This window comes from Equus quagga, chromosome 17 (assembly GCF_021613505.1).
Source record: "Equus quagga isolate Etosha38 chromosome 17, UCLA_HA_Equagga_1.0, whole genome shotgun sequence".
In the NCBI taxonomy this organism is placed as follows: domain Eukaryota; kingdom Metazoa; phylum Chordata; class Mammalia; order Perissodactyla; family Equidae; genus Equus; species Equus quagga.
Window position 1 is genome coordinate 36,821,776 of NC_060283.1, and position 25,814 is coordinate 36,847,589.

Genomic DNA, 25,814 nt, shown 5'->3' on the forward strand with positions numbered 1-25,814 from the left:
TAATCAGACAGGTGGGTGCATGTGGCATTCAGGATGCGGCCCCTAACCAACCACCCTCCCCTAACCCAGACTACGGGAACGAAACGAGAACAGCCAGGTCCTCTTACGAAAGAGGAAACTGAGGCCTGGGGAGGGGGTGTTTCAAGGCTGCGTGGCTCAAGTCCCAGTACCAATGCCTCCTCCAGCTCCAATGCTCTTAGCACAGGGCCACGGCCAGCGGATGTCGGGGCCCCAGGCCAGTGTGCCCTTGGGGTGGCGCCAGTCCGCCATCCTCACTCACATGCTGGTCATGCCAACAGCACATCGCCGGTCCTCCTAAGGCTTCAAGCTCACAGGCATCTTCTAAGAAAGTCAAATTAACAACTTAAGATACATTCTAATTTATAAGATGCTTTTAACTTACACTGTGAGTACCTCTCTGTGTTACATTTTCTGCAGCATCATTTTTAAAGGTTTCAAAATATTTCATTGTATATACTACGTACTACAGTCACATATACATTTTACACGATATAAATATGTACATTACTTATATACTAAAGTAAATAACTTATTTAATCACCTATTTTGGATTCTTGCTTTATTTAAAATTTTTAACTATTACGAACAACGAGGCGATAAAAACCTTTGCAACTAAATCTTTTGACACAGCCTGCATTTTTCAGGAAAAATGTTAGGAGGAGAACCACTGGGTCAGAAAGCATGTCATTTTAAAGGCTGTTTATACAGATTGCCAAGTTCCTTCCAGGAAGGTTTTCCCAATTTTCACTCTTACCAGCAGTGTTGGCGGGGGAGGGAGGGGCCACGGGCACATTTCCATGAAACCCTGGCCAACACTAAACATTATTATTTTAAGAAATATAACTATCTTTTTTTACCCATCAGATGTTGTACATTGATTTGCAGCTAATTATGGGATTTCAGTAAAAGCCACTCTGTTTTACAGGAACATAGACAACGTGCCCTTCTCTTTCGCAGACCAGCTAGCACAGGCCGATGGCTGACCTTGAAAGTCCAGTGGAACAGCTGTGATGTGGAACACGGTGCAAAGTACCCCAGGGAGGGTCATGGCTCTTGGGCTCTTGTGACCACACATGCAAATCACTCATGATTCCTGAGCCTCACCTCCTATGTATGTAACACGTGTGTTGTAAAGGATGTGGAAGATGTCTAAGACATGAGGCTGCATCCCCAGATTCGAAGAAGAAATATTTCCTTCATTCTCTTCTTGAGATATGTGCCATTCACAGTCTTAGCCAGAGAATTTAGCGCAGAGTATATTATTTTGCACTACGTCATAAGAAAATAATTGAATTGTCTTTCCAGAAACATCCTTCTTGTCTGTCCCACAGGGGTTGGCACAACCCCTATTACTGTCGACACTGATGAAATGTGCTGATCCCTTGATGTAGGACGTTGTAGCAAATATGATGTGTGTACACTGCAATTTTTTAACGAGCTTGTTGAACTTAACCCCAAAGTATCTGAACTCTTAGAAATCTTTCCCCTTTAAAAGCTTGGTGATTTTTCCTTAAAAAAAATTAATAGATGACATTTATCTAGAATGCAGACCTTTATTTAGAAGGTTAGGTACTCAGCACTGTGTTACATATATTGCTCAATTAATTCTCAAAATCACCCTAAAGTAAAGGCAGCTACTATAGTTACCCCCACTTCGCAGATGGGGCAACAGAGGCACACAGAAAAACAGCCCAGGCTACAGAGCCAGGCAGTGGTGAACTAAGATTCGACCCTCGCTGGTTGAACCTGAGTCGGAACTTGAACCTCGACTTCAGAACCAGACCCACCTGGAGCGCATCTGACACATACTAAGCTCTTAGGTCTTAGTGATAAGATAATTTAAAAAACCACTGTTGATGAGAAAGTATATTTCAGATATTCTTCTGAAAAGAATGAAGCATGCAGACAAAGATACCATTGGTAGAGCCACAGTGCTATTCAACATATTTTTTGAAGAATAGAAGTCAGTCACAAAAGCAGTACATACCCCAGCATGCTATTTATATAAATTTCTAGAATAGGCAAAACTCATCTGTTGTGATAGAGATCAGATCCATGACCACTTCTTAACAGGGAGATTAACTGGAAGGGGTACGAGGGAACTTCTTGGGGAGAGAGAAACATACCAGCAGGAGTGTGGATCACACAGGTATGTGGGGTCGCCAAAACTGGTGAAACTGATCACACACTCAAGGTGTGTGCAATGCACCGTATGCAAATTATATCTCGAAATAAATTTTTTAAAACCACCCCTCCCCCACCTCACTAAATAATCCAGTAATTGCCAAGAGTTGACGATTCATCTTAACCATCTCAACAGGAAGGCTTCTGAGCGAGTGTTCAGTGTGCATCTGGACATTTACAACAAGGTACCCACGTTTCTGGTAATGGCTTTTGCACACTCACGTCAGCCTGTCGGTCAAATTTTCTCACAGTTCATGTTTTAGTAAATGGATTTGCAAAGCGGACGGTCTCTCCTGAGCTCGGGAAGGGTGGTCGCAGGAGGAGAACGGGGAAGGCAGTGGGCCCTCCTCTCCAGGGAGAAGGGCAGGGAGCTACCTGCCTGAGTGTGACTTTCAGACCTCGAGGTATTCCCTGGAGCAGGAAAACCAACAGCGAGGTGGGGTTTTCCAGGATGCACGGCCAAGCCACGCTCAGGAGCACACCCCGCCGGGGGCCACGAGCAGGGATGCTGACGTTGGAGGACGCACACTGACCACAAGACAGCTACCCCACAGAATCTGAGCAGAAGAGCCGTGGGGAAAAGCCACAGTGACTTGAAGGCCCATATTCAATGGCAAAAGGAGTTTCCCAGCAGACAAGGAGCTTGATTGACAGCACTGGGGCTTTGGAAGGCCATGTGTTGGAACGTGGGCCCCAGCTTCTATTTAACACGCAGCCCAGCTGGGTAGGACAGGGCTCGCAAACTCAACATGAGGCAACTGTCAAAAGACCCCCCATTTTAAAAGGACTAGTGAGATGAGCTGTTCCAGCAACAACTGGACCCACTCCCTCACCTTGGGAAAACAGGATATCGCTGTAAATATGCACATTAAAAAGTGTCCTTCCTTTTTCTACATGCTCTTGGGCTCCTGCGTGCCTCTCTTTAGATGATGGCCCCACGGTCCATGGGCTGGCCAGACACCGTTCCTGTTCTCAAGAGAGCCTGATGGAGTGTTAGCAACATGCCAGCAAAGGTTTCCAGGCTGCCCGCGAACAGAACATTTAGGGTAGCTTTCTTTGATGGTTGCTTCACAGCCAGATGAAAACCAGCCACGAGGGGAGTGTATTTCAGAAATAAAGCGCAGCCAGCGGAATGCAGGGTAACAAGCAGGCGTGACAATAGGGTGACCGATGCTGAAGGAGCCGCGCCGACACCCCTCACACATAGCCGATGGATGGGCTGGCTCCCCGCGCTTGGATAAGTTATTTAGCCTCATCTGGTTCGGTGATTTCCAAACCACATATGCAGATATCAGGGCCAGAGCCTCCATCGAGGCCCTGCTGAAACCAGGGAAGTTTTAGGGCGCCTGTGATGGAGTCGGAATGTTTGTGTCTGTCTCACCTGAACGCTGTCCACCTCAAGGAGACGAGCCATCTGACGGTCAGTCTGTAGGAAATCAGGAGACTAGAGATGCTGCCCCCAAGGAAGGACAACCCCTGCTGGTTGATCTTCCCACCTCCCTGCCCACTGTCCTCGCTTCCCAGGAGTTCTCTGGTCATTCTGACAGGCACCTTGGGATCAACCCTCAGCTGGCTTGCTTGGATGCCACTGCCTGCGGTCAGGTTTAGGTGAGGGGAACGGTCACCGTCTGAAGGGAGCTCAGGAGGTTTAGCAAACAGCCTAATCGGGATTTACTGGCGAGGCCCATCGGTCAGGACCCTTATGCCAACACAGCGGCCACTACAGCCGTCCCGTCCTGTGGCTGCACATCGCAGAACCCCGATTACCCTGTGTGGCTGTTGCACACATGCAGGCCGCTGCCCTGGTGCCTGGGGGAGAGGCGGAGAGCATCCCGGCATCTGCAGTCAGCTCACCTGTGGGGGCCGAGCCAGCCCTTTCCAGTGCCCTTGGCGCCTGAGGGTGCAGGGAAAGTGGCTCTCCACACTGCCTCTCTGGAGCATCCAGGGCAGAACGGTGGGGAGCTGGGGCTGAGCAGAACCTCCAGACCTCGAGACCCCTCACCTCCCAGCAAAGGTGGTTCAATCTGACAATGGCGGCGCTACATTAAAGAGGGCTTTTTTAAGGAGGGCGGAAAAAGCCTCTGGAGCAAGCTGTGGCCTTTACCTGGCGTGAGGACAACCTCTTCCCTCTGCCCTGTCCACACCCGGGCTGCAGCACCTCCCTTTGACCTTGACTTTGGCTGAAGAGCTGGTAGTGGCCGCTGCCCTCCTGGTCACGCTCTGGGGCCCCTCAGACCCTGCGGGCAGGTCAAGAGGAGATGCTCTATGCTCATCTCAGAACTGCAGACCTGACTGCAGGGGCCAACCTTCCCCGTGTCCCACCCAGCTGAGGCCTCCAAACTGCCCAGTGTTTTAGGAAACGGGGCCTGAAGGCACTTGGTGATCAGGATCCTGCAAGGCACGGAGAGAAGCCAGGCTGGAAAGATGGCTGAAGGCGCCTGCTCTGGCCTCCTCTCGGCTTCCACCAATTCTGTGCTGAGCCCAGGCACAGCCCTGATCCTGCTCACGCGTCCCCTGGCGGGAGACCCATCACGGGAAGACGGCCTCAGCTCTGCAAAAACGTGTAAGGTAGCGACTCTCCCATGGCTGCTGAGGCTCTGGGGATCAGCCTAACCTTAGACTTCTTCCAAGACAGCTTTTGGAGAGAGCTCTCCATGCTGCCCCTTCTCCCTCCTTGGCCTCGGCACGACTGACCTTGCAGCCAGATAATCCTTTGTGGTGGGGCCTGTCCTGCGAGCCATAGGATGCTCAGCAGCATCCCCAGCCTCTCCCCGTGAGATGCCACATCTCCCCTTCTCCAGTTGTGACAACTGAAAACATCTCCAGACACTGTCAAATACCACCCCCGGTCCCCATTGAGAACCGCCACTCTAATTCCACAGATCACCTGACACACATCCCTACATCAGCATGAAAGATGAGTCAGCGCCCCCATGTGCTTTGCCTGTATCTTCTCACTCGAGCGCCACAAGCAGCTCAGGAAGCAGGCGCTACGGTTCCCAGTTCACAGACGACAGGGCTGAGGCATGGTCAGCTCACCTGCTGGTAGGGGGCAAAGGGAGGACCAGAACCCAGATGGGGCTTTTCCCAAAGCTACTGCCTCTGTCCTCTCACGAGCTGCCATTTAAGGTTCCAGGACAGACGGAGGAGAAAAATCCATGATGCTTGTTATCTTGGTTTTATCTTTAAAATAGAAACCAGACAGCACTTTTCATGATCTCGAGATACTTGAACAGACTAACCTTGTTAGGAATCGGTGTTCCTTACATGACAGCAACTATACTGTTTGGGGCCTGGGAGTTTACCTAGCACCTTCCAGAAGCCTCCCCCGGCATCACAACATGGCCTCCAGGCTTTCTCTCTGCCCCTCTCCTGGCCTTTGTCAACCAGGCTTCTCTCAGCTTCACCTGCTCCCTAGGAGACCTTTTCAAATAAGGAACCTACCGCCAGGAAGAAAATCACCCATGCTTGGGTTGCAGGTCCGAGTAAAATCAGCATTTCCAAGAAGCGCCATAAAATGCCCCCTTTTCTGCTCTTTCCACATAAAGAGTGCTCAAAGGACCCCTCCCCCAAAAGCAGACACGATGCCCAAGCAACAGGCAGCTATAACCTCTATAGAGCCGACCTCTGACTTTTCACCTTGAGGAGGAAGGTGGGTACGACCAGCATGCACGTGGGGAAGCAAGAATTTAATGTACCAGACAGAGACTGGGACTGACCAGTCGTCTCTCAGTGGTTGCTAGTCTGTGGGCTAAGGTGTTTTTCCCATCTGCTCCCCATAGTGCTCAGACGGCGTTATGGCCCCCAAGCGTCGGAAAGAAGGCACTATGCCACGTGGCAGGCAATGGGCGTGGAGAGGGTGAGCCCCCACCACCTGCCCCAACTGCCCATTTTATACGGGCGGGACGCAGGAGGGACAGGCATGGACACACTGCCGCCTGGACATCCTAGGTCCTGCTGACCCCGATGGCCACTGCAGTGTCTGTTGTCTGGTGTCACACATGGTTGTCTGACCCCACAACAGCCCAGCAGCAAAGCATGGAGGCTCAGAGTGTTGCAGGCTTTGGAAAATGGGTTCCCAGGGACAGATTCCATGTCACCCCATACCCACTGTGCGACTGCCTTGTCCTCAGTTATAACATGGGGACAAAAAGTGCACCTTCCCAAAAGGGTTCTTGGGAGACTTAAATGACATGACCCGAGTGAAGTGCTGGGCACGGTGGGTGAACTTAGTGGCCCTCAGGGAATGCCAGGGGCTGCTATGACTCATGTGGAGGACCATGGTGGCGAGGGCCTGCCCGCCCCAGGTGCCATGGGAAGGGGGCAGGCTGCTGAGGACCTGGTGAATGACCTCTTTGTGGCATCGACAGGTCACGTTGTTCCTGGAGGTGGCACTTTGTGGGTAGCAAGAGGAACACCAGCCTTTTAAAAAACCATTTAGGTAAGAGCTCCTGAGGCCCCAGGCCTTTGGGGTCTGCTCAGTTCGTTTCTGACCTTGATAACTTTAGCGGCATGGATGTGAGGGGCGAGGTGCCAAGGCCAACGTGGGGGCAGGGGGAGGCCCACCCTGCAAGTCACCTTGCTTGGGCCACAGGATCTTTAGCTGAAAAGGCCTCTTGTACGTAAGCCCCATGACCCTGTAAGACGCAGCGGCCTTCACGGATCACTGGACACGTGGGCCCGTCAGGGGGCATTTTAAATCTTCTTCCACCTGTAGGAAACTACATGACTTTCCAGAACATTCCCGCTCTTCCTGCCCTGCGTGTGTTTCTCCCCACTGCTTCTTACTCTTGGTGCTTTGTGGTCTTGGAAATCGTTTCCAGACATAACCAGGATCCCATTTTAATCCCTTACCAGTACCTTCCCATTCACAGAGACACTTCCCCTTGGCACTTAGTTCACCCGGAAAGGGTGCTCTGCTTTGTACCAACTGAGTAAACATCCTCGTGTGACGCGGGGGTGCCGAGCCTCTATCCAGACTGTTGCTGAAGTCACCTCCAGTTGACACCTTACTACCTGGCACAGCCATTGGGTTTTGTTGGTCTTTGAAAAACAGGTTGATTCCAGAAGATTAAAAACTCTCACACACGCCTTGTCGAGGAGAGACATTATCATTGAAAAACAAAACTGTCTGTAGACGCGGTTGTAATGGAAGGAATGAAAATTTTAACATCACAATGTTTTTTAACCATCGTAAGGTTACTTGAGGCAGAAAATGACATTATATCCCACTTTTTTTTTCCTGATGCAAAGTCTACTTTTTATTAAGGATTTGAGCAATTTCAGCGTTCATCTGTATTTCTGCTGTCGTGCCATCTTCTTCAGTCTTGTGTTATTTTGGCCACGTGGGATTCGCCATTCCCACTAGATCGGCACTTCCTGGATGAAATCTGAATGCTACTTTTATCTCCCCCAGTCCCGGGAACACTGCTTCGTCCACGAGTCTTCGGTACCCTCTGCCTTACGGTTCTATAAACCGTCGTCGGCCCCTGTGAATGAGTCTGGGTTCTACACCGCCGTAAGTAGCAGGTGCATACTACCCTGCGTCTTTTTCATGTAGTGTCATGTCACACTTTCTAAGTACTGACATGCCCTCTATTTTGTGTACGGAGTCCTCCATTGGGTTGATACTCCATGGAGCCTTGGGCCGGCTGCTTATTAGTTCCGCTCCATTTTCATCACGCATGTGTCATAGTCCCAACTTTAGTCTTGGGGGTAAAAAATTAATCTCTCCAATGTTTACTGAGCATGCCCTATGGTTCCTCTGCAACTTTACGGAATATATGACCCTTCTCATTTCCTTTACCGCATTTAGAAAGGCACAGTTTGGCATTCTAGAACAAAAATGTATTCATCTTTTTCAGTGCATCTTCCACACCCCCAGAAAAAATCTCCTGGGAAAGTTACTGTATTTTAAGAGGACTCTGCACGAGTCTTTTTTTTTTTTTTTTTATCATTTTCAACTTTACCATATATTTCAAAATTGCTTCTTAAGATGAGTGCACTCTGCACGAGTCTTTTAAAGGATGTCAACAGTTTGCAGGAGACAGCTGATCCTGGCTCCCTCGGCGGTGGCATGTGTTTAGTTTTTGGTCGGCTCTTCCATGCTCCTCAGCAGGGGTACTGCTGGCATTTTGGCCAAAGCAATTCTTTCTTTGGTAGGACTGTCTGGGGCTTTAGCATCCAGGCCCCTGGGACTAAAGGCCAGCCACACCCCCTTCCCCCATGGTCATTTCCAAATGCTTCCTGTCTGAAAACCACTGGAGAAGAAGGTGGGCACAAGGACTGTGGTCATTTGTAGACGGAATCCCGTGCTCACAGCCACGCAGTTGACTCCTCTTAGAAGCCTCTGGACGACAAGCCCATGCGCTAACTTAGGTCCGTTCCAAGTCACAGGCAAGTCATTTCTGTCTGGGTGTCCTCTTCTCTGAGTTTCAACAGACATCTCCTAATTGCATTAAGATCATGAGGATCAGTGTGAGAACATATGTGGCAGCCCTTGGAGGTCCTTGAGAAAGTCACACGATTATGTATCTGTCCTCCAGGGTCATCTGTATTAGATCATGCATATCAGAGGTGCTCTTTATAAGAGTGAGTCCCTAAGACTTAGTGATGTATACGCCAGTAATGTACGTCTTCCGGACCACAGGTTGATGAAATTTTGTATCTGTTACAAATGACATTTAACTATTTGAAGCTTTCATGGTGTTGCCACTGCTGTTCCCACTCTCTGGGGCCTCAAGAAATCTCTCAGAGAAATCAGGACTCTGCACTGGGGGGAGACTTGCTTTGTCCCTCTGGTTTTGGATGGAATGGCCCAGAAGCCCAAAGACCCCACTCCAAAGGCAGGACTGGACAGGCAGGGGTGGGCCTGGACCGTGTTGCTTAACCACCTTGTCAAAATTGCTGGGCACAAACGTGTGTCATTTCTACTTTCGCTCACATGAAATCAAACTGTCAGGATTTTACGATTGAAATTACCTTTGTTTGTTCTGCTTGTCATTTAAAGGCCTTGCCATCTGCCCAACGGCCCAAGAAAGAAAACGAAACATCACCTGGAATGCTTGTGTTTCCCAGGCTCTGTGTTCAGTTTGGGTAAGAGACCTGACGACGTTGTGCCCCTGGATCCCCTTGGTCTGGCTCTGCCGCCAGCAGGACCTGCTTTGGGTTGTGGCTCCTGCATTCACAGGCTGAGTGGCTCAGGCCAGTTTCCTCATCTATCAAAGGGGAGAATGACGTCGGTTTGTCCTGCAGATTCCATGAGGCGATAGCTGTGACATGCCTGGCCTCTCACAGGCTCCCTGAAGGCCCTCAGTATCTGGTTGTGATGATCAATGATTCAGACCCACTCATTCACCTGGACGTGAGGCACCACCTTCCACCTGGTCTCACCCTCCTCTGGTCTGTCCTCCCAAGGCAGGGATTTTTTGGCTAAAGTGCAAATCCTGCTCAGAGCATGATGCTGGATAAACTCCTCCACCGGCTCCCGGAGCCAAATGAGGGGAGACGTGGGGGCTGAGCTGACCTTTCCCCACCACACGGGCTTCAGCCGCCATCTCATGCTTCTGCGTCTTTGCCTAGAATGTTCTTTCTTCGTGGAATGTCCCACCTCATCTGTTTTCCCTTGGAAATTCTTCCTCGTCTTTTGTTTTTAATTGACATAATTCATATATCATAAAATTCACCCTTTAAGTGTGTACGAGTCAGTGGGTTTTAGTATACTTACAAGGTTGTACAGCCAACGTCACCATGGACATCCAAATCATTTTCATTTTCCCCAAAGTACTACGATCGTACCATGTAAATGGAGTCATACAATATGTGGCCTTTGTGTCTGGCTCTTTTCACTTAGAATGTTTTCAAGGTTCATCCATGTTGCAACATGCATGTACTTTATTCCTTTCTATGTCTGAATAACATTCCATCGTATGGATAGAACACATTTTTATTATCCTTTCGTCAGTTGATGGATGTTTGTTTGTTTTCACTTGTTGGCAATTATGAGTAACTCAGCTATGAACGTGCATGTACAAATTTTTGTACAGCCGTGTGTTTTCCTTACTCTCGGCTTTATACCTAGGAGACGAATTGCTGGATTGTATGGTGACTCTATGTTTAAATTTTTGAGGAACTGCCAGACTGTTTTCCAAAGTGGCTGTGTCATTTAGCAATCCCACCTGCAGTGTATGAGGGTTCCAATTTCTCCACATCCAACACCTGCCATTGTCCATCTTTTTGATTCTAACCATCCTACTGGGTGTGAAGTATTATCTCAATGTGGGTTTGATTTCCATTTCCCTAATAAGTAATGATGTTTGGCATCTTTTCACGTGCTTATTGGTTATTTGTATATCTTGTTTGGAAAAATATCTGTTCATTTGAACATTTTAAATTTAAATAGATTCTTTGTACACTAAAACTGGATTATTTCTCTTCTATTGTTGAGTTGTAAATATTCTTTATACAGTGTGGATACTAGACCCTTATTTGACATACGGTTTTTAAGTATTTTCACCCATTCCGTGTGTAGTCTTTTTACTTTCTTGATATGGTCCTTTGAAGCACTAAAATTTTTAATTTTGATGCAGGCCAGTTTATCTGTTTTTTTCTTCCGTTGTTTATGCTCTAGGTACAATATCTAGGAAGCCATGGGCTAGCCCAAGTTCACAAAGATTTACCCCTCTATTTTCTTTTAAAAGTTTTACGGTTTACTTTTTACACTCAGACCTTTGATTCATTTGGAGTTAGTTTTTGTATATGGCATGAGATAGGGGTCTAACTTCACTCTTTTGTATGTGGATATCCAGTTGTCCCGGTACCACTTGTTGAAAAGACGATTTTTTTCCCCATTGAATTATCTTGGCATCTTTGTTGAAAATCCGTTGATCACAGATGTACGGGTTTATTTCAGAACTCTCAGTTCTACTCTGTTGCTCTATACATCTATTCCTATACCAATATCACAGTCTTAGATTATGATAGTTTTGTAGTAAGTTTTGATATGTCTGAGTCTTCCAAGTTTGTTAGTCTTTTTTGAGATCATGTTGTGTATCTGGGGGTCTCCTGTATTTCCATATATGTTGTAGGAACAGCTTGTCCATTTCTGCCACAAAAAAGCAGCCAAGATTTTGAAAGGGATTGTGTTGAACCTATACATCAATTCGGAGTACCGCCATCTTAACAATATTGTCTTCCAATCCATGAACATGGATGTCTTGCCAATTATTTAGGTCTTCTTTAATTTCTTTCAGCGATGCTTTGCAGTTTTCAGTATACAGGTTAAATTTATTCCTAAGCATATTATTCTTTTTGATGCTATTGTAAATGGAATTGTATCCTCAATTTTATTCGGATTGTTCATTGCTGGTGTACAGGAAGACAATTAAGTTTTATATATTGATCTTGTATTCTTAAGTCCTGCTGAACTCATTTATTAGCTCTAACATTTTACTGTGGATTCCTTCAGATTTTCTATATATAAGATCATGTCATCTGCAGAGGTAATTTCACTTCTTCTTTTCAAATCAGGTAACCTTGATTTCTTTTTTCTTGACTAATTCCCTGGCTTGAATATTTAGTACAATGCTGAATAGAAGAGGTGACAGTGGATATCCTTGTTCCTGATCTTAGGGAGAAAGCTTTTAGTCTTTCACCATTAAATAGGATGTTAGCTGTGGGTTTTTCACAGATGCCCTTTACCAGGTTGAGGAAGTTTCCTTTTATTCCTAGTTTGCTGAGTATTTGTTTCATGAAAGGGTGTTGCATTTTGTCAGATGTATTTTCTGCATCTCTTGAAATGCTCATGCAGTTTTAGTCCTTTATTCTATCAATGTAGTGTTTTACCTTGATTCAGTTTTATGTTTGAACCAACCTTGCATTCCTGGTAAAAATGACATTTGATCACAGCATATAATCCTCTTGTACTGGGGCCAGACACAGAGATGTTCTCTGTGTGTTGTAGCACCTGCCAACATGGTATAATGGATGTGCAAGACCAGACAGAAGTCTGGTAAAGAAAGAAGACAGATACCTGGGTCTCAAGAAATGAGGAATGAGTCCAGGGACTTGGGCAAAACAGGGAGGGGGGCTCCAGGCAGAGGTGTGGACATTTGTTTATTTTCTTTTAGCATTAAACCTACATGAGTAAGTGGGTGGAAATAATGACTAGTTTCATCTTACGAATGAGAAAATGCCCTGTTTTTTTAAAAAATCAGAATCATAGAAGATCCCGACCATGGAGCCAGAACTATAAATTCTCTGGTCTGGCTCCACATTTCATCATGAAGATAATTAATATGATTGTGAGGGGGCTGGCCCCACGGCCAAGTAGTTAAGTTCGCATGCTCTGCTTTGGTGGCCTGGGATTTGCTGGTTCGGATTCTGGGCATGGACCTATACACTGCGCATCAAGCCATGCTGAGGTGGCGTCCCATATAGAACTAGAATGACCTATAACTAGGATATACAACTACGTATTGGGGCTTTGGGGAGAAAAAAAGAGAAAAAAAAAAAAGAAGATTGGCAACATATGTTAGCTCAGGGCCAATCTTCCTCACCAAAAAAATAAATAAATATGACCGTGAGGGTTTTTGATATAAGCTCAATGTTTTCAACAGGCAGTGTTGGGTCAGGGGCATGAACAGACGGAAGTTCAGGTAGGAGAAGGATGTGGCTCCACGAAAAGTTGGGGCTAAAACCCCACATCTATATTGGCTGACCTGTATATTTAGAGGTCTCAGCACTGTTTTCCACAGAAACTTTTATGATTCACTGTGACTCCAGAGAATGAAGACTTTAGAATCATGACCGTGTGCCTCACAAGATCAGGCTTACCACATGAATTAAACTAAAATGAATGACGCTTTATCCTTATTTAAGTTACCATGAGAGAGTCGACTAGATTTCATAAGTGGAAAGATATTGTAGTCGTGCTATTTTACATAATAATATCACACTACCAATATATATACACACAGATACACATGGCTCATAGGAGTATGGGCTGAGGCCAGGGGAGGTGAGGGGAGGGGAGCTGGTATCTCTAGACGCTGGGACTGACCATCAGATTTGGCCCCATGATGCTGAGCGGAAAAAGGACAGGAGCAGAAGGACCAGAGATGGGTTTCAGGGGTCAGATCCTGGGTTCAAGTGACCTGCCCCATAGCCCTGTGTGACCCTGGACAAATGACTCAAGGACCTCAATTCATAATCTTCTCACTTGGAAAATCCCATGTTTCAGGGTGGCTCCGTGCTCAGGAAAAGCACACAGAATGTTGTGAAGCAGAACATTCTTCGGAAGAGAGAAAGTTTCTGGTGCAAAATAATGAAAACACCACTGCAAGAAACGGCCCTCTGGAAAATGCTCTCCTGTTGGATGAATGCAGACAGAGGCAGTTGTTCTGGAGATCATTTATAAGCTCATGTTTGGAATGTCTTCCATGATAGATAATTCACATCCAAAAAAGGTTAATCTTCATGTTACATCCCTTTATATTCACTCACAAACAGACGGAGGCTCAAACCTCGTCAGGGCACCCAGAAGACAGCTGATGCTGACGACTTGTGTTTTCATCTACCGCGGATAATAAAAATTCTTAAAAATAAAAAAACTCCTTAATCATCTCCATGGCCACATTTCAGAGAGTAAATGATAGGGATTTTCAACCCAAGACAGCTCCCTGGTTGCAAAGCTGGCTCCCGGGACACATCTGGTTTCCTGCAGGATCAAATAAAGAACTGGGGATCATGTGCAGCGGGATGCCACAATGAACCAGGAGCACCATTCTGTCCGTGTGGTTCAAAGGCGAACGGAAGGTACAGTTATCCTGTAAAAGTGGATCCCATTTTACTTAACCTTAAGAGAATCTTCTTAAAATTGCCCTTTTTATAATTAGAGCTAGTCTATGCTGAGAGCTTATTCAGAGACTACTGCTGCTGAGCGTGAATTCCCGCCAAGCTCCCTGGCCGAGGTTTTCTAGTCGAATCGCTGCATCTGTTGTCAACTGTAATCTATAGGTATTATTTTTGAAGCAGTGTTAACCTGCTTCTCATTTGTACATTTTCCTAATTGGCTTAATATTTATAGGGGAATACTTCTGATCTGGGCGCCGAGCTCTGATAAACTCAAGCCTATTTAGCAACGTGCTAATGAGGAACCATCCAGTCACCGAGGGTCGCGAAGTGAGTTATGGCTCTTGCAGCCTGATTCCGAGCCGGCCTGCAACGTGGAGTTGCAAAAATATCTTAAGAAAAATCTGAGCGCCCCAAGCAGCTGTTGGGTCTGCAGAGCCACGGACGTATAAACTTTACTGGCACTAAATGTCACTCCTGCATGCAGGCGGCAGGCCTGTGAACCCACGGCTCCTAGGAGTGTGCTGCTCCCCACTTGCTCAGGACACTGTCCCCGCCTGGACGGGAGGCCGGGAGGGCGGGCCCGCTCTGGCGGCTGGGGCCGGGGCATGCCCGCTGACAGGCGCACCACGATGACAGAAATTCACTCTGAGTTGCAATTAGTGCTACTGTCATTTTCGGGGGCTCCTGCCAATTAATTAAGCCTGTCAAACAGAAAAACCACAGCGCTCACATGATAATTTATATTGGAAGAGACGAGCCTACGCAGAACAGCGGCTCCCTCCACAAACAGAATTCTCCCTCGGAGCGCTGGAAATAAATAAAGAGAAAATAAAGGAAAGAAAACAACAGAGAAGAGTGTGTGGCGGGGGTCCGTGTGCGCGGGGAAGAAGAAAGTTAAGCTGTCCTTGTTCTAATTGTTAACTCGGATGGCCAGAGTGGAAGACAGGCTGATTAAAACTCCAAACGAGCTCCCAGCTCGCTGAAACCTCCGCGTCTGTCCGGGATGATAGAATCAGAGGAGTTTATTCATACCATTAAGCCCCAGAGAACTTAATTGAAAGAAGAGCACAGCCCGGACCTTGACAAGCGGGAGGTCACAGTAATTGCTGCCGGACATATTTAACATTAAGATAATCAGGCCATTAATTACCCTTTGGATCATTAAATCAGCCAGTTGCAAAATGAAATTTCTGCCTCTATTACTCACTTGAGAGACCACAGGGGTGGCCTTTAATTTATCAGTGAGCTTGAGATACAAAGGCTGGGGCTGGGGGGGGAGGGCAGGCGGGGAGGGGGGCCGCGCCATGGCGGTGGGGCATCCATCCGCCGTGCTCCGTGATCGTGGCAAATTAACTAGGTAAGATAACCTCCGCTTCCAAAGGCAGAAGCTGGGGGTATGTAAATAGATGAGGGCAGACAGGGAGCTCCGAGTCTGCACACCACTTAGCAGGATAATAAAGGAAATCATCCTTGATTATCAGTGCTAATTTGGACACTGCCGGTAGCTTGTTATGCGTGTTCTGAGTAGCATTTAATTAATTCAATTGCTTGTTAATGAGGGAAGTGACATGTGGGGAGCAGATGCCACCCAACTGCAGATGGGTCCTGGTCATCACGGCAACGTCCTTTTTTTTTTTTTTTTTCCATTACTCCCCCAGCCCATTTTTTTTTTTTTTAAAGAAAGAAAATAGGAAAAGGTGTCAAGCATAGAGGAACACTCGAAAGAGACAAAACAGTGACCTCGGCGGGCCAAGAACTGTTGAAAAATAATCAGAGGAGACAGTCCCGGGGCTGTGCGGGTACTCGTGCTCCCTGAGGCCACATTTGGAATAGTGCATCTTTATGCCAGAAATTTGAGCCTGAGATTACTATATTGTGATCTGCTGATCAAACCAAACGAGACAAAGAGGCGGCCAAGTGGTTCTGCTTTTAATATCTCAGAGTCAGCGGTGGGGATCCAATTATTTTCAGTTTGGATACAGCTCCCCTTTATCAATATCTCCATGTGCATAAATGAGATGAAAGTGGCATTCCAGAATAAAAAAAAAGAGCCGGAACTTGTGTCACTGGGCAGACTCGCTCCGTCTGGAAGTGTGCGGCCGGCCTCTCCCACGCAGATTTCTGACGTCCGGCCCTAAATCTTCCTCCCGAAGTGACATCTTTTTATAGGTTAAAGACAAGAGGGAGTTTAGGTGTGCAGGCGAACTTACAAATAATGACAAAAAGAAAAAGGATGCTCAAAGAGAGAAAAACACATCTACTAAATCAGCCAACCCGGTCCCCTTCCGAGTGGCATCAAAGAGGCGGTGGACATTTCAGTTGGGCGCAGAGATTCTCCCAACAGCTCTTGCATGGAATCGAGAGCACGGTTCTCTGCTCCCAGGCTCTTCGGATTTCCTAGACCCAATCAGCTGGCTTCTGGACCACCAAGTAAATGGGCTACCTGCACTGAAAGGCAAACAGCAGCTGGTCCCCACAGACCCTCACAGGCCGAAAGCCTCGACACCGAGACACAAAGATGGGAGATGAAGGGAGAAAAGCGGCAGAGCTGAGCAGAGTTGGCATCTGCCAAGAGGCACGCGGCACCAGAGAGCTCTGCGCGGTCCTGGGAGGAAGTTCTTGTCACTGCAGTCAATCTGAAAAGCTTCTAAGTGATCTGGGGATAGGAATAAAGAAGAACAACCTGCCACAATGGTGCGGAGGACCCCCTAAAACAGCCCCCCGCAGCCGAGGGTGAGAGGACGTACGGGGTGGTTTGTTGAGATGGCTTCACTGTGTGCTGGAAATTTCATTCACGAACACTCAAAGAATTCCGAGGCACGGAGGTAGCAAGAGCACCTGTTTTGTGTATTCCGAGCTGATAAGTTCTCTCTCTCAGTCACTCATTCATACATTCACTCAAATACGCACTTGACTGTTTTAATATCTCTACCTCTGAGCTTATGACTCTTTCATTTGAAAGGGTCACCGAGGAGCTCAGTGACTTATTCCTATGGTTACAACGTGTGTCCCAACATGGGAACTGGAGCCCTTCCTGGGTGCTCCAGGCCCCACGTCCAACCCTACACAACAACGTCCCATAAGGTGCGATGCACAAACCCAAGGCCACATGTCATGAAGTCCGCGTCCTACAGACGGAAAGTTGCCCCTCCCTAAGCCCCTAAAAATCTAGCTAATTCTACCCACTGTTGCTGCCTCTACCCTTCTTCAGCATCCCCACTCAAAATCAATATTTTAAGTGTGTGCTTAAATGGTATCAATAGCAATTAGAGAGGGGAATTCTGATTCCACCCCAGATGTAGTTAATTGTTACCACATCGATCTCCTCCACCGCACTCCTCTCTCCAAATTAAACCTCCATTACATAGTGGGGATGAAGGGCATCGTCTCCCCTCCTGCGACAATAAATTTAATATCGAATGCACTGGAAAAAAACGGCCGTTGCTGCAGAATCCATCCAAAAAGATTTTTTTTTTTTCTTCCTGGGAGTAATTAAAAGATGCTTTTCTTGACTAATGATTCCCCGGCTTAGGAATGGGAAGTCAATACCGCTTGGCCGCCGTCAGCTTCGATTGATCACGATGCTGTTCAAGTTTGCACGGCCGTTCTCGGGGAGGCTGAGAATGACCGGAACCAATTATGAGCCGTCCGAAGCCGCCCTAATCAGGGGTGCAGGGACAACATGCAGGAGGCCAGCCAGCTGGTCCAAGGCTCCTGTTCTCCTAACTTACCGGCTTGCAGGTCTGGGTGACAGCAATGCGGGGTGGTTTTGGGGGTCTGAGCTGTTTCTTTGGAGAAGGATTTGTTGCGTTTTACAGGGTCCTGAATCGGTGTGCGTGTGTTTCTGGGGGGCGGAATGGCACATTTCTAATTATATTCCACTGTCAGAATGAATCTTCTGAACAAGATGGAATGGACTGGAGCTTCTCAGGAAAACAGCTGGGCCCTTTTTTAAACGATTAGACCGGATATACTGCACTTGGCTTTTCCTTGGATAGAGATAAAATTTTACTAAAATATTTCTTTTCAGCGTTTCCTTAGGGCCACATTAAAAGACCCCTCCAGCTGTTCATCCTAACACTCCGAGGTTCTGCAGAGAGACCAAGGCGGGTGGGAGGGAGGGGGTGTCTTTCCCTGTCGTGGAGAAGCAGGATCAAGACTAGATATCTATTCTCACATAGCAGACTGACTTACAGTTGGAAATTCTAGCCCACACTTTGAGTTTTTCATTCCCATCTGAGGACCCGGCAGGAGGCAGTGAAGGTGGTGAATGTTTGAATTATTACTATACTACTGTGCTGACTTGTTTTTGATTTTTGACAATGTATCTAAGGCTATGCATATGGTCCACCAGGACCACAGCCTTCCACGTGGCCTCCTTGCCTCATTTCCTCCCCTTCCAATGGTGCTGCTGGCTGCCTTTAGTCCTCTTGGGAACAGGTGGGACACCTACAAACACCTCAACAGACCCAACAACTCATCCTCCGCCCACCCCTAGAGTCGCCGTTACACCACCACCCCTGGCTCGAAGGCTCTCCCAGGCCTTTTCTCTGTTTTGGCCTTGCCCACCCCCCACTCCCCCTGTTTTACTTGAGGGTCTAGCCCCATGGGTGACAACTCACTGTTTTCCACACTTCCCTAGGCACCTTGAGGCTTCTACATTCCTGTCTTCACCCAGGCCACTCCCATCCTCCAGCACATGCACCCCCGACGCCCCTAGGCCAGGAAATCACCCCACATTTTAAAGTCCAGCTCAGATGCCATTTCTCCATTGAAACCTCCCTGGATCCCACAGGCTGTAAGAATGCCTCTGTTTTCTGAGTCCTCCCGAGTCCCGGCATCCTCAGCCGGCCCTGAGAACAGTCACCAATCACTGCAGAGTTATGATCACCATTTATCATTTCTTTTCTATGAGAAAGCGCTCGATGAATATTTGCTGAATTTAATGAAAAACAAAACTCTCTGGGAGAACCGCGAAAGGCACAAAGAAACATCATTCTCCAATGGGTTTCACCTCCTGGAGGTGAACGGAACTCAGAAATTCCAAAAGAACACCACGTGACCACATCGCCATTATCAAAGTCTCGGAGAGGAGTTACCCCACGGCATGGCTCTTTAGGAAAGTGAACGTGGCCAAAAGACAGGCGGGATTTCACTGCAGTCGCTCCATTTGTGAGAAAGGAAGACTCTGAAACGTCTCTAAAATATAAAGATGTGATGTGCATAACACTAGATAAAAGAGAACATCACACACTCAAGAGCTTACACACTCAAATACACAAAATAGCACTAGAAGACACCTGGATACACAGTCTTCACTTACGAATGAAGACGAAATTACTATAAATATTTACCTTTTCAAATATTAACCACATCTCTGTTCCCAATTATTCTAAATGATTTCTAATCATAATAAGTGGAGAAACAAACTTCCCTAATTCACGATATTAAAAATAGTATATATTTTTATATATTATATGCTCCTTTTACACATACACAGTAAAATGCATAATGTTAATTTTTTCCAACTTATTTCCATTAGTGTTTTCTGCATCCATGCATTACACTCAATCCAACTTCCAATCATTTTTCATTTTCAGACCTAAACATCCTTCAAGGAAAGCATAAAACTATGACAAAATAAATATTCAAACAAGAACGAATCTTTTAAGAACGCTCCTAGTTGATGACTCAGCTGATTTCTGCGTTAGTGTTAGACAAATCAAGGTACATAATTTTAAAAAGCGTATCATTTCTTCGGTCTGTAAGAAAGTTGCCCACATTTACATGACATGGTATAAGTCACATATAAAGAGCTCACGCAGCAAACCCATGCAATTCTAAACAAATAGACTCTGCGCCCCGTTCCGGCTCCCTCCCCTCCCCACAGAACACCTAATGTGAACAGCAGGGTTAATAACACACCAGCTTCACTCTCTACAGCAAACCGAAGGTGGCACCACAAATTCATTTTTCAGCGTTAAGGAAATAAAGTCCACCAACACTTTGCATGTTATCATGGCTTAGTGGCGGAAACCGATTTCTTACCGCTCACACGTGGCGCAACCATAGATGGCCACGTGCGCTTGTGTTGTCTGATCGCCAGCAAGACAAATCAGAGAGATTTCAAAAGCGCTAATGATGGGAGGCATCCTCTCTCCCCTCGACTCTTCCCACACCCGAGAAGGGAATACTGTAAGCGACCCCACACCCCTACTGCAGATGTAGGAGGCAAACCCCTAGAAGCTTCTCCCTTAGGACAACCACAGGGATGGAACGGTCCATTCTGCTTCTACGAAACAGGCTTTCTCAGAAGACCTGCCATTTTATCACCTCTTAGGTATATTAAATATGTATGTGTACTCAAAAACGGTTTATAATAGCTGTAAATGAAAAATGAGAAACTAAATGGCCTCAAAATAAATGCGCTTTTTTCACCGAATAACAATTAACATTAATGAGGAGTCACCATACGCTGTGCCAAACTTGGTTGATTAAATGTGTTAGAAATATATTTTGGAAAATAAAATATATTTTGCTATCATAAACTCACTTCTTGTGGGTGTAGGGGGAGGGGAACCGATTGAATAGATGCTCATCAAAGATATAAGAATAACAAAATTGAAGAATCAAAAATTCACAATTTGTGTTAACAGCACAGTCTATGCTATTAGAAACGTATTAATTAAAGTGGTACATTCATCAGGTTAGAAGCCTAACACATTTCTAAGAGGAGGAGAGGAATCCCAAAGTGTAAAAACAAACATTAAAAAATTAAGGAGTTTGAATTATCCACATCTGCTGAAGAGTAATTTTAAATATAGACATTTCTGTGGCGGGTTAATCAGCAATTCTACAGGTTGCCAGGGCACTTCGTAATTGTGGCTGTCATTCAGGTCACTGCCAGTTGGCTAACTGCTGGCAAGATGCCCCAGAGCCACACACCTTCCCAAGTCCCTACCTTGTGGAGTCCAGCGAGGGTTTCGTCCGCCCCTGGCTGCTCTCTTCCCACACGCTGTTGGCCAGCTCGTTCCCAATGGACGACATCACCTTGATGAGCTCAATGGGCCAGTCATCCAGGTCTAGGGATCGGACTCGAGAAAGGTGGGTGCCAAGATTCCGGTGGATCCCTGAGCACTCGATGCACATGAGGGCTCCCAAGTTCAAACTGGCCCAGTTGGGATCTGTGGGAAGAGGAACAGGGCGCCACATGCAATCAGACCATCAGCCCTCATCCCACTGCCCTTAGGATCTGAGGAACAAAGCGGCCAGTCAGTCAGACATCACATCCAGTAGTCCCTCCCTAGAATCGCACGGCTTGAAAACACTCCTTGGCCGGAACTCGGGACTGTTTTAGATGTTTCGAAAAGATTTGACAGGTTGGTGGCAACTTTTAAAAATCTGGCTTTAGTCAAAGTCTTTGAATTTCCCACACAATAAATAATTGCAAGTTGGCTTGGACAGAAAGATGCGCTTTCCAATACTTCAACAGCAGCATTCCCCTTGAGAGGGGAGATGCACATGGAAAAAAAAATCATCAGTGACCGGGTGTCCACTGTGGACAGCTGCTGATAGAGGGGAAGAGAAGGGATGCTTTGAGAAGAAAATTCTCAAGGCTATAATGTCCCTCATAGCCACCTTTGGAACCAGGGCACATCTAAGTTTTCATTGGTCACATGATGGGGATGTTTGCAAATTTCAAAGATGAAAGAAAGGCACATTACAATGAAAAAAATATGGTTTTCAGTGATCTTATTTAAGGGTAACCGCTGAAGCAACGCCCAGTTGTCCATTCTTCACTGCTGCCAAGATGGCGGGCAGGGTCCTTTGGTTAGGTTATTACCGAGCTCTATCAACCCTGACTCGCAGAATGAACGGCAACATGCTTTATTGCATGCACCAAGGACAAGGAATGAGTTCAGAGAACAGCACTGGGACCCCTGAGCTGGATCACTCCCCACGTGAAACTAGCTGACATCATCAGAAGACTGAGAACTCAGGCCCGGGGCTGGCTTCATGCTAGAATCTACAGCTGATTTGCGAAGATGGGGCTGACCTTGACAGTCAATGGATTTAACCACCGACAGAAGCAAGGAAGGCTTAAATCATCCAGGAATAAGCAATATTTCCTCCAGGTACACTTAACGAGTCAATAAAATAACAGGTAGCTGACATCATATTTATTTTGAATCATTCTATAAATAGTAAATGATTAGGAAAGGGCTTATGCCAATTCATTGGAAGTCAGCCAGCCATTTATTTAATATCCACTATACACTCAGGAAGGTGGTGAGAGATACCATGGGTGATACACAAGAAGGGAGGTCTGTGACCTCAGAGATGTTCTGGTTAGGAAGGGAAATATGCTGCAAATAATAATAATTAAAAAAAATAAATGGAAAAAGGGAATGCAGATTAAATGCTGAAGAGCACAGTCAAAACAATAAATACACAGGTATCGTGGGAAGGAAGAGGTGAGCCATAGTGGGTACAGATGGGAAGGCTGCATGGAGGAGGTTTGGCCTGCGCCTCGCAGGGTTTAGGGAAGAGCATGGTGTGGTGGACGGTTGGTGGAAAGTCAACACCCCCTCCACCTCTGGCTTTCACCTGTGTCTCCACTCTTCTTCACAGCCCAACTTCTACAACGGCCACCTCTGCTTCTGCGCCTCCTAATTGTTGGCAACCTGGCCTCCATCCCCACCTTTCCCCTGGAATAGGGCAGCCAAAAGTCACTAGCCACCACCATGGGCAAGATCCAAAGGACCCTACTCAGCCATCGTTTCCCTCGACTTCTTGATACTCCTCCTTACCATACTGCCTCCGGATGCCTCTTTGGTCAAGACTCTCTTTGGATTTTTTTCCCCCACTTATCTGGTTGTTGCGTCTTGATTTCCTTCCCAACTTTTCCTCCTGAATCTGTTCCCTACCTTAGGGGGTCCTGCAGCCATCTCTTCTGATTCTATATCCTCTTCCAGGCAAACTCAACCCAACCCATGGCTTCTCTTATGACCCAAACGCTCACCACCATCCACAGATATCTCCTGCCTGCTCCTCTCTCTTGAGCTTCATGCAGTTACCATTGCACATTTCTATGGATATCACGCAGGTACCTCCCTGTCCATGTTTCACCCTGCAAACGTGGTCTTCTGCAGGGACCTGTCACTGGCAGCAAATGGCACCAGCATTCACTTAGTTATTCAAGCCAGGATCCTGGCAACCAACCCGATCCTTTCATCATTCCCCAGCCAATCGCCAAGTCCTCAGTCTCACAAATCCAATGCCTTCTTCTTGTCCCCACTGCTCCCACGCTGGTCCAGGGCACCATCACAGCAGGGATGCATCAGCCTCCTGCCTGCCACTTCACCTTCTTCTTCCCTGCAGTCCACTGTCCACATATCAGCCAGGGGTCTACAGGGCGAATCCAATCACGTCATGCTCCTACTCAAAACCCATCTGTGGCTGCCATTTGCCATTGGGATCAAGTTCAAAAGCCCTATCAGCAAGATCAGAACCTGGTCCCCATTCCCACTTCTGTCTCTCAGGAGCATTTCAGTTCCCTGACCTCTTTGTGCATGATGTCCCTTTGCCCGGTCAACTTCTCCTCATCCTGCTGGTCTCAGCAGAAATCTTCCTTCCTGGGGGATGACCCCCCCCCCCCAGCTGTAGGAAGACCCCCTGCTAGGCCTCACTGCAGCCTGTGCGCTGCCACCGGAGACCTGTACATGCACGATGCCTTGTTTCATGACCGCCTTCCCTGTGGAGCGGCAGGAGCCTGGTGGAACGAGCATCTTTTAGTGCACACTGCCTCCCCAGGATCTGCCTCCACTTGCAGTTTTCAGGTGAATGAAAGACTGGCTCGACTAAAGCAGAGGACACGCTTAAGGGGACAGTGGAAGGTCAGGGTGGCCGGGGAGGGGCAGACATACTAGAAAGCCATGGGGTTCCTGAGCAGAGGAAGAGCTGGAGTGGGTGGGAGCAGACAGGGTAAGAAGAGAAGCGAAGAGAGAGGCTCGTGGGGGCAGCACTGGGCATAACAATGGAATTAGTCAATGCCACCTGCACTTGGCACCAGGACGGTTGGTCCATCTGCTGGGAATGCTCAGATCCATATCAGGGGACCCGATCTTCAATTCAAACAACAGATCCAAAAAGCGGTGCAAGCTTTGTAACCTCGTGCTGGCATCCAAGGTGTGGATAGGTCCCACGTGTCATGCAAGAACTCCCAAGAGGTTCCAGCAAGTACAGCACCCGAGGCCACCGAGCCTGTTGTATTTCCAGCTAAATTCAACACTGAATTCATCTTCCCTCTCCATACCCCCCTCCTTTATGTCCTTAAGTGGCTCCCCCCGCCACTTCTCCCTCTCCTTTATGTCCCCACCTCCCATCACCAAGTACTGTGGTTAATACTTTCACACACTGTCCTCATTGTTACCAAGTACATATAGAGCCCTATTCTTGCTCACCTGAACTGCTCCAAGAACCTCTTATTAGGTTCTGATGCCCACCCTACCATCCCAGCCATTCTCCATGAGCTGTCTATGGACACGGAAACCCAACGACCCTGATCCCTTGTTCAGAACTCAGACCACTGCCACCCCTGCCCTCCTCCCCTACAAGCTTCAGCAGCTCCAAGACTCTGCCCTGGTGCCAGACCTGAAGGATGACATCCACGCGCAGGACGCGTTCCAGTGACCACAGGTAGATGATGGTGAAGACCAGTGTTCTGGGATGCGGCAGGTATGTAGCCAGCAGGCTTCTGGGGGTCTGGAGCATCCTCAGCAAGAACACGGGCGGGTGGGGGGCATTTCTGCAGCTCCAAATCCCACGCCTCATGGAAATCCCCAAGCCTCTTCTTCCCCAGAGGCAACACAGTTGAACCGGTGGGAAAGCGTTCACGAGCCAGGGGGAACCGCCCAGAGAAGCAGATGCGGTGCCCGGAGCCCACGGTTTCTCCCACACCACCACTGGACACGGGACAGTGAAGCCAGGGGCCTTGTCCTCAAGCGGGGGAATAAGCCAACGGAGGGGCCTATGCCCTCGACCCCCCTTTAATCTTCACTTAACCCCTTTATAAGTATAAAAATAACACAAGCTCATTTGAAGAAATGTGTAAACTATACAGAACAAGGAAAGAAAACCTTTGGAACTACCACCCATCTCAATCGTGGTCAACTCACTTTTTTATTTGTATGTATTTCTACAAATAAAATGTACCACAAACAAAACTTTCTCTTACTTTTGTCCACATAACAATACACATAAGCACTTTCTCTAAGAATAATTCTTAACGTCGTAATACTTCATTTATTAGCCAGTTCCTTTCCTGTTGGAGACTGAGGCTGCAGCCAATTTTCTCTCCAACACGGCTGTGAAGAACACTAGTGTGGTGCTCTTTGCTCTCATTTCCAAGCTGCCCCATTACATTTTACAGAGTAACCAATTTCCCCTAATTTGACCCTGTTCCGAGATGGGTATCACGGTCTTAACACTGACGCTCCTCTCGCCGGCCAAGGAACGCTGTCTCGCTCTGACAGCCTCCTGAACTGTGTGTGACTCACGTTGTCGTCAGTACCTGACCCATAATTATGTCAAGAGCCAGGCCAGTGGGGACCGTGCACGGTTTTGCCAAAGCTCCATGCAAAGAGAATGGAGGCTGGGGGGATTCTGCCCCTCAGATAGCTATGTGAACTGCGGAGGCCATCAACGCTCCGTGAGTATCACCTCCGACTGGACATGCCAAGCGGAGTTACAGTCAG

At 47.4% G+C, this 25,814-nt stretch overlaps 1 protein-coding gene across 4 annotated transcripts in view; it reads right to left on the reverse strand.

The window, feature by feature from the left end:
- AGAP1 (ArfGAP with GTPase domain, ankyrin repeat and PH domain 1) overlaps positions 1–25,814 on the reverse strand; it is a 559,767-nt gene that overhangs the window by 41,133 nt on the left and 492,820 nt on the right. For all 4 annotated transcript variants that reach the window (XM_046643545.1, XM_046643543.1, XM_046643544.1 and 1 more), the window contains one exon: positions 21,020–21,242. In XM_046643545.1, coding sequence (XP_046499501.1) covers positions 21,020–21,242 — 223 coding nt within the window. The remainder of the gene's footprint in view (positions 1–21,019; positions 21,243–25,814) is intronic.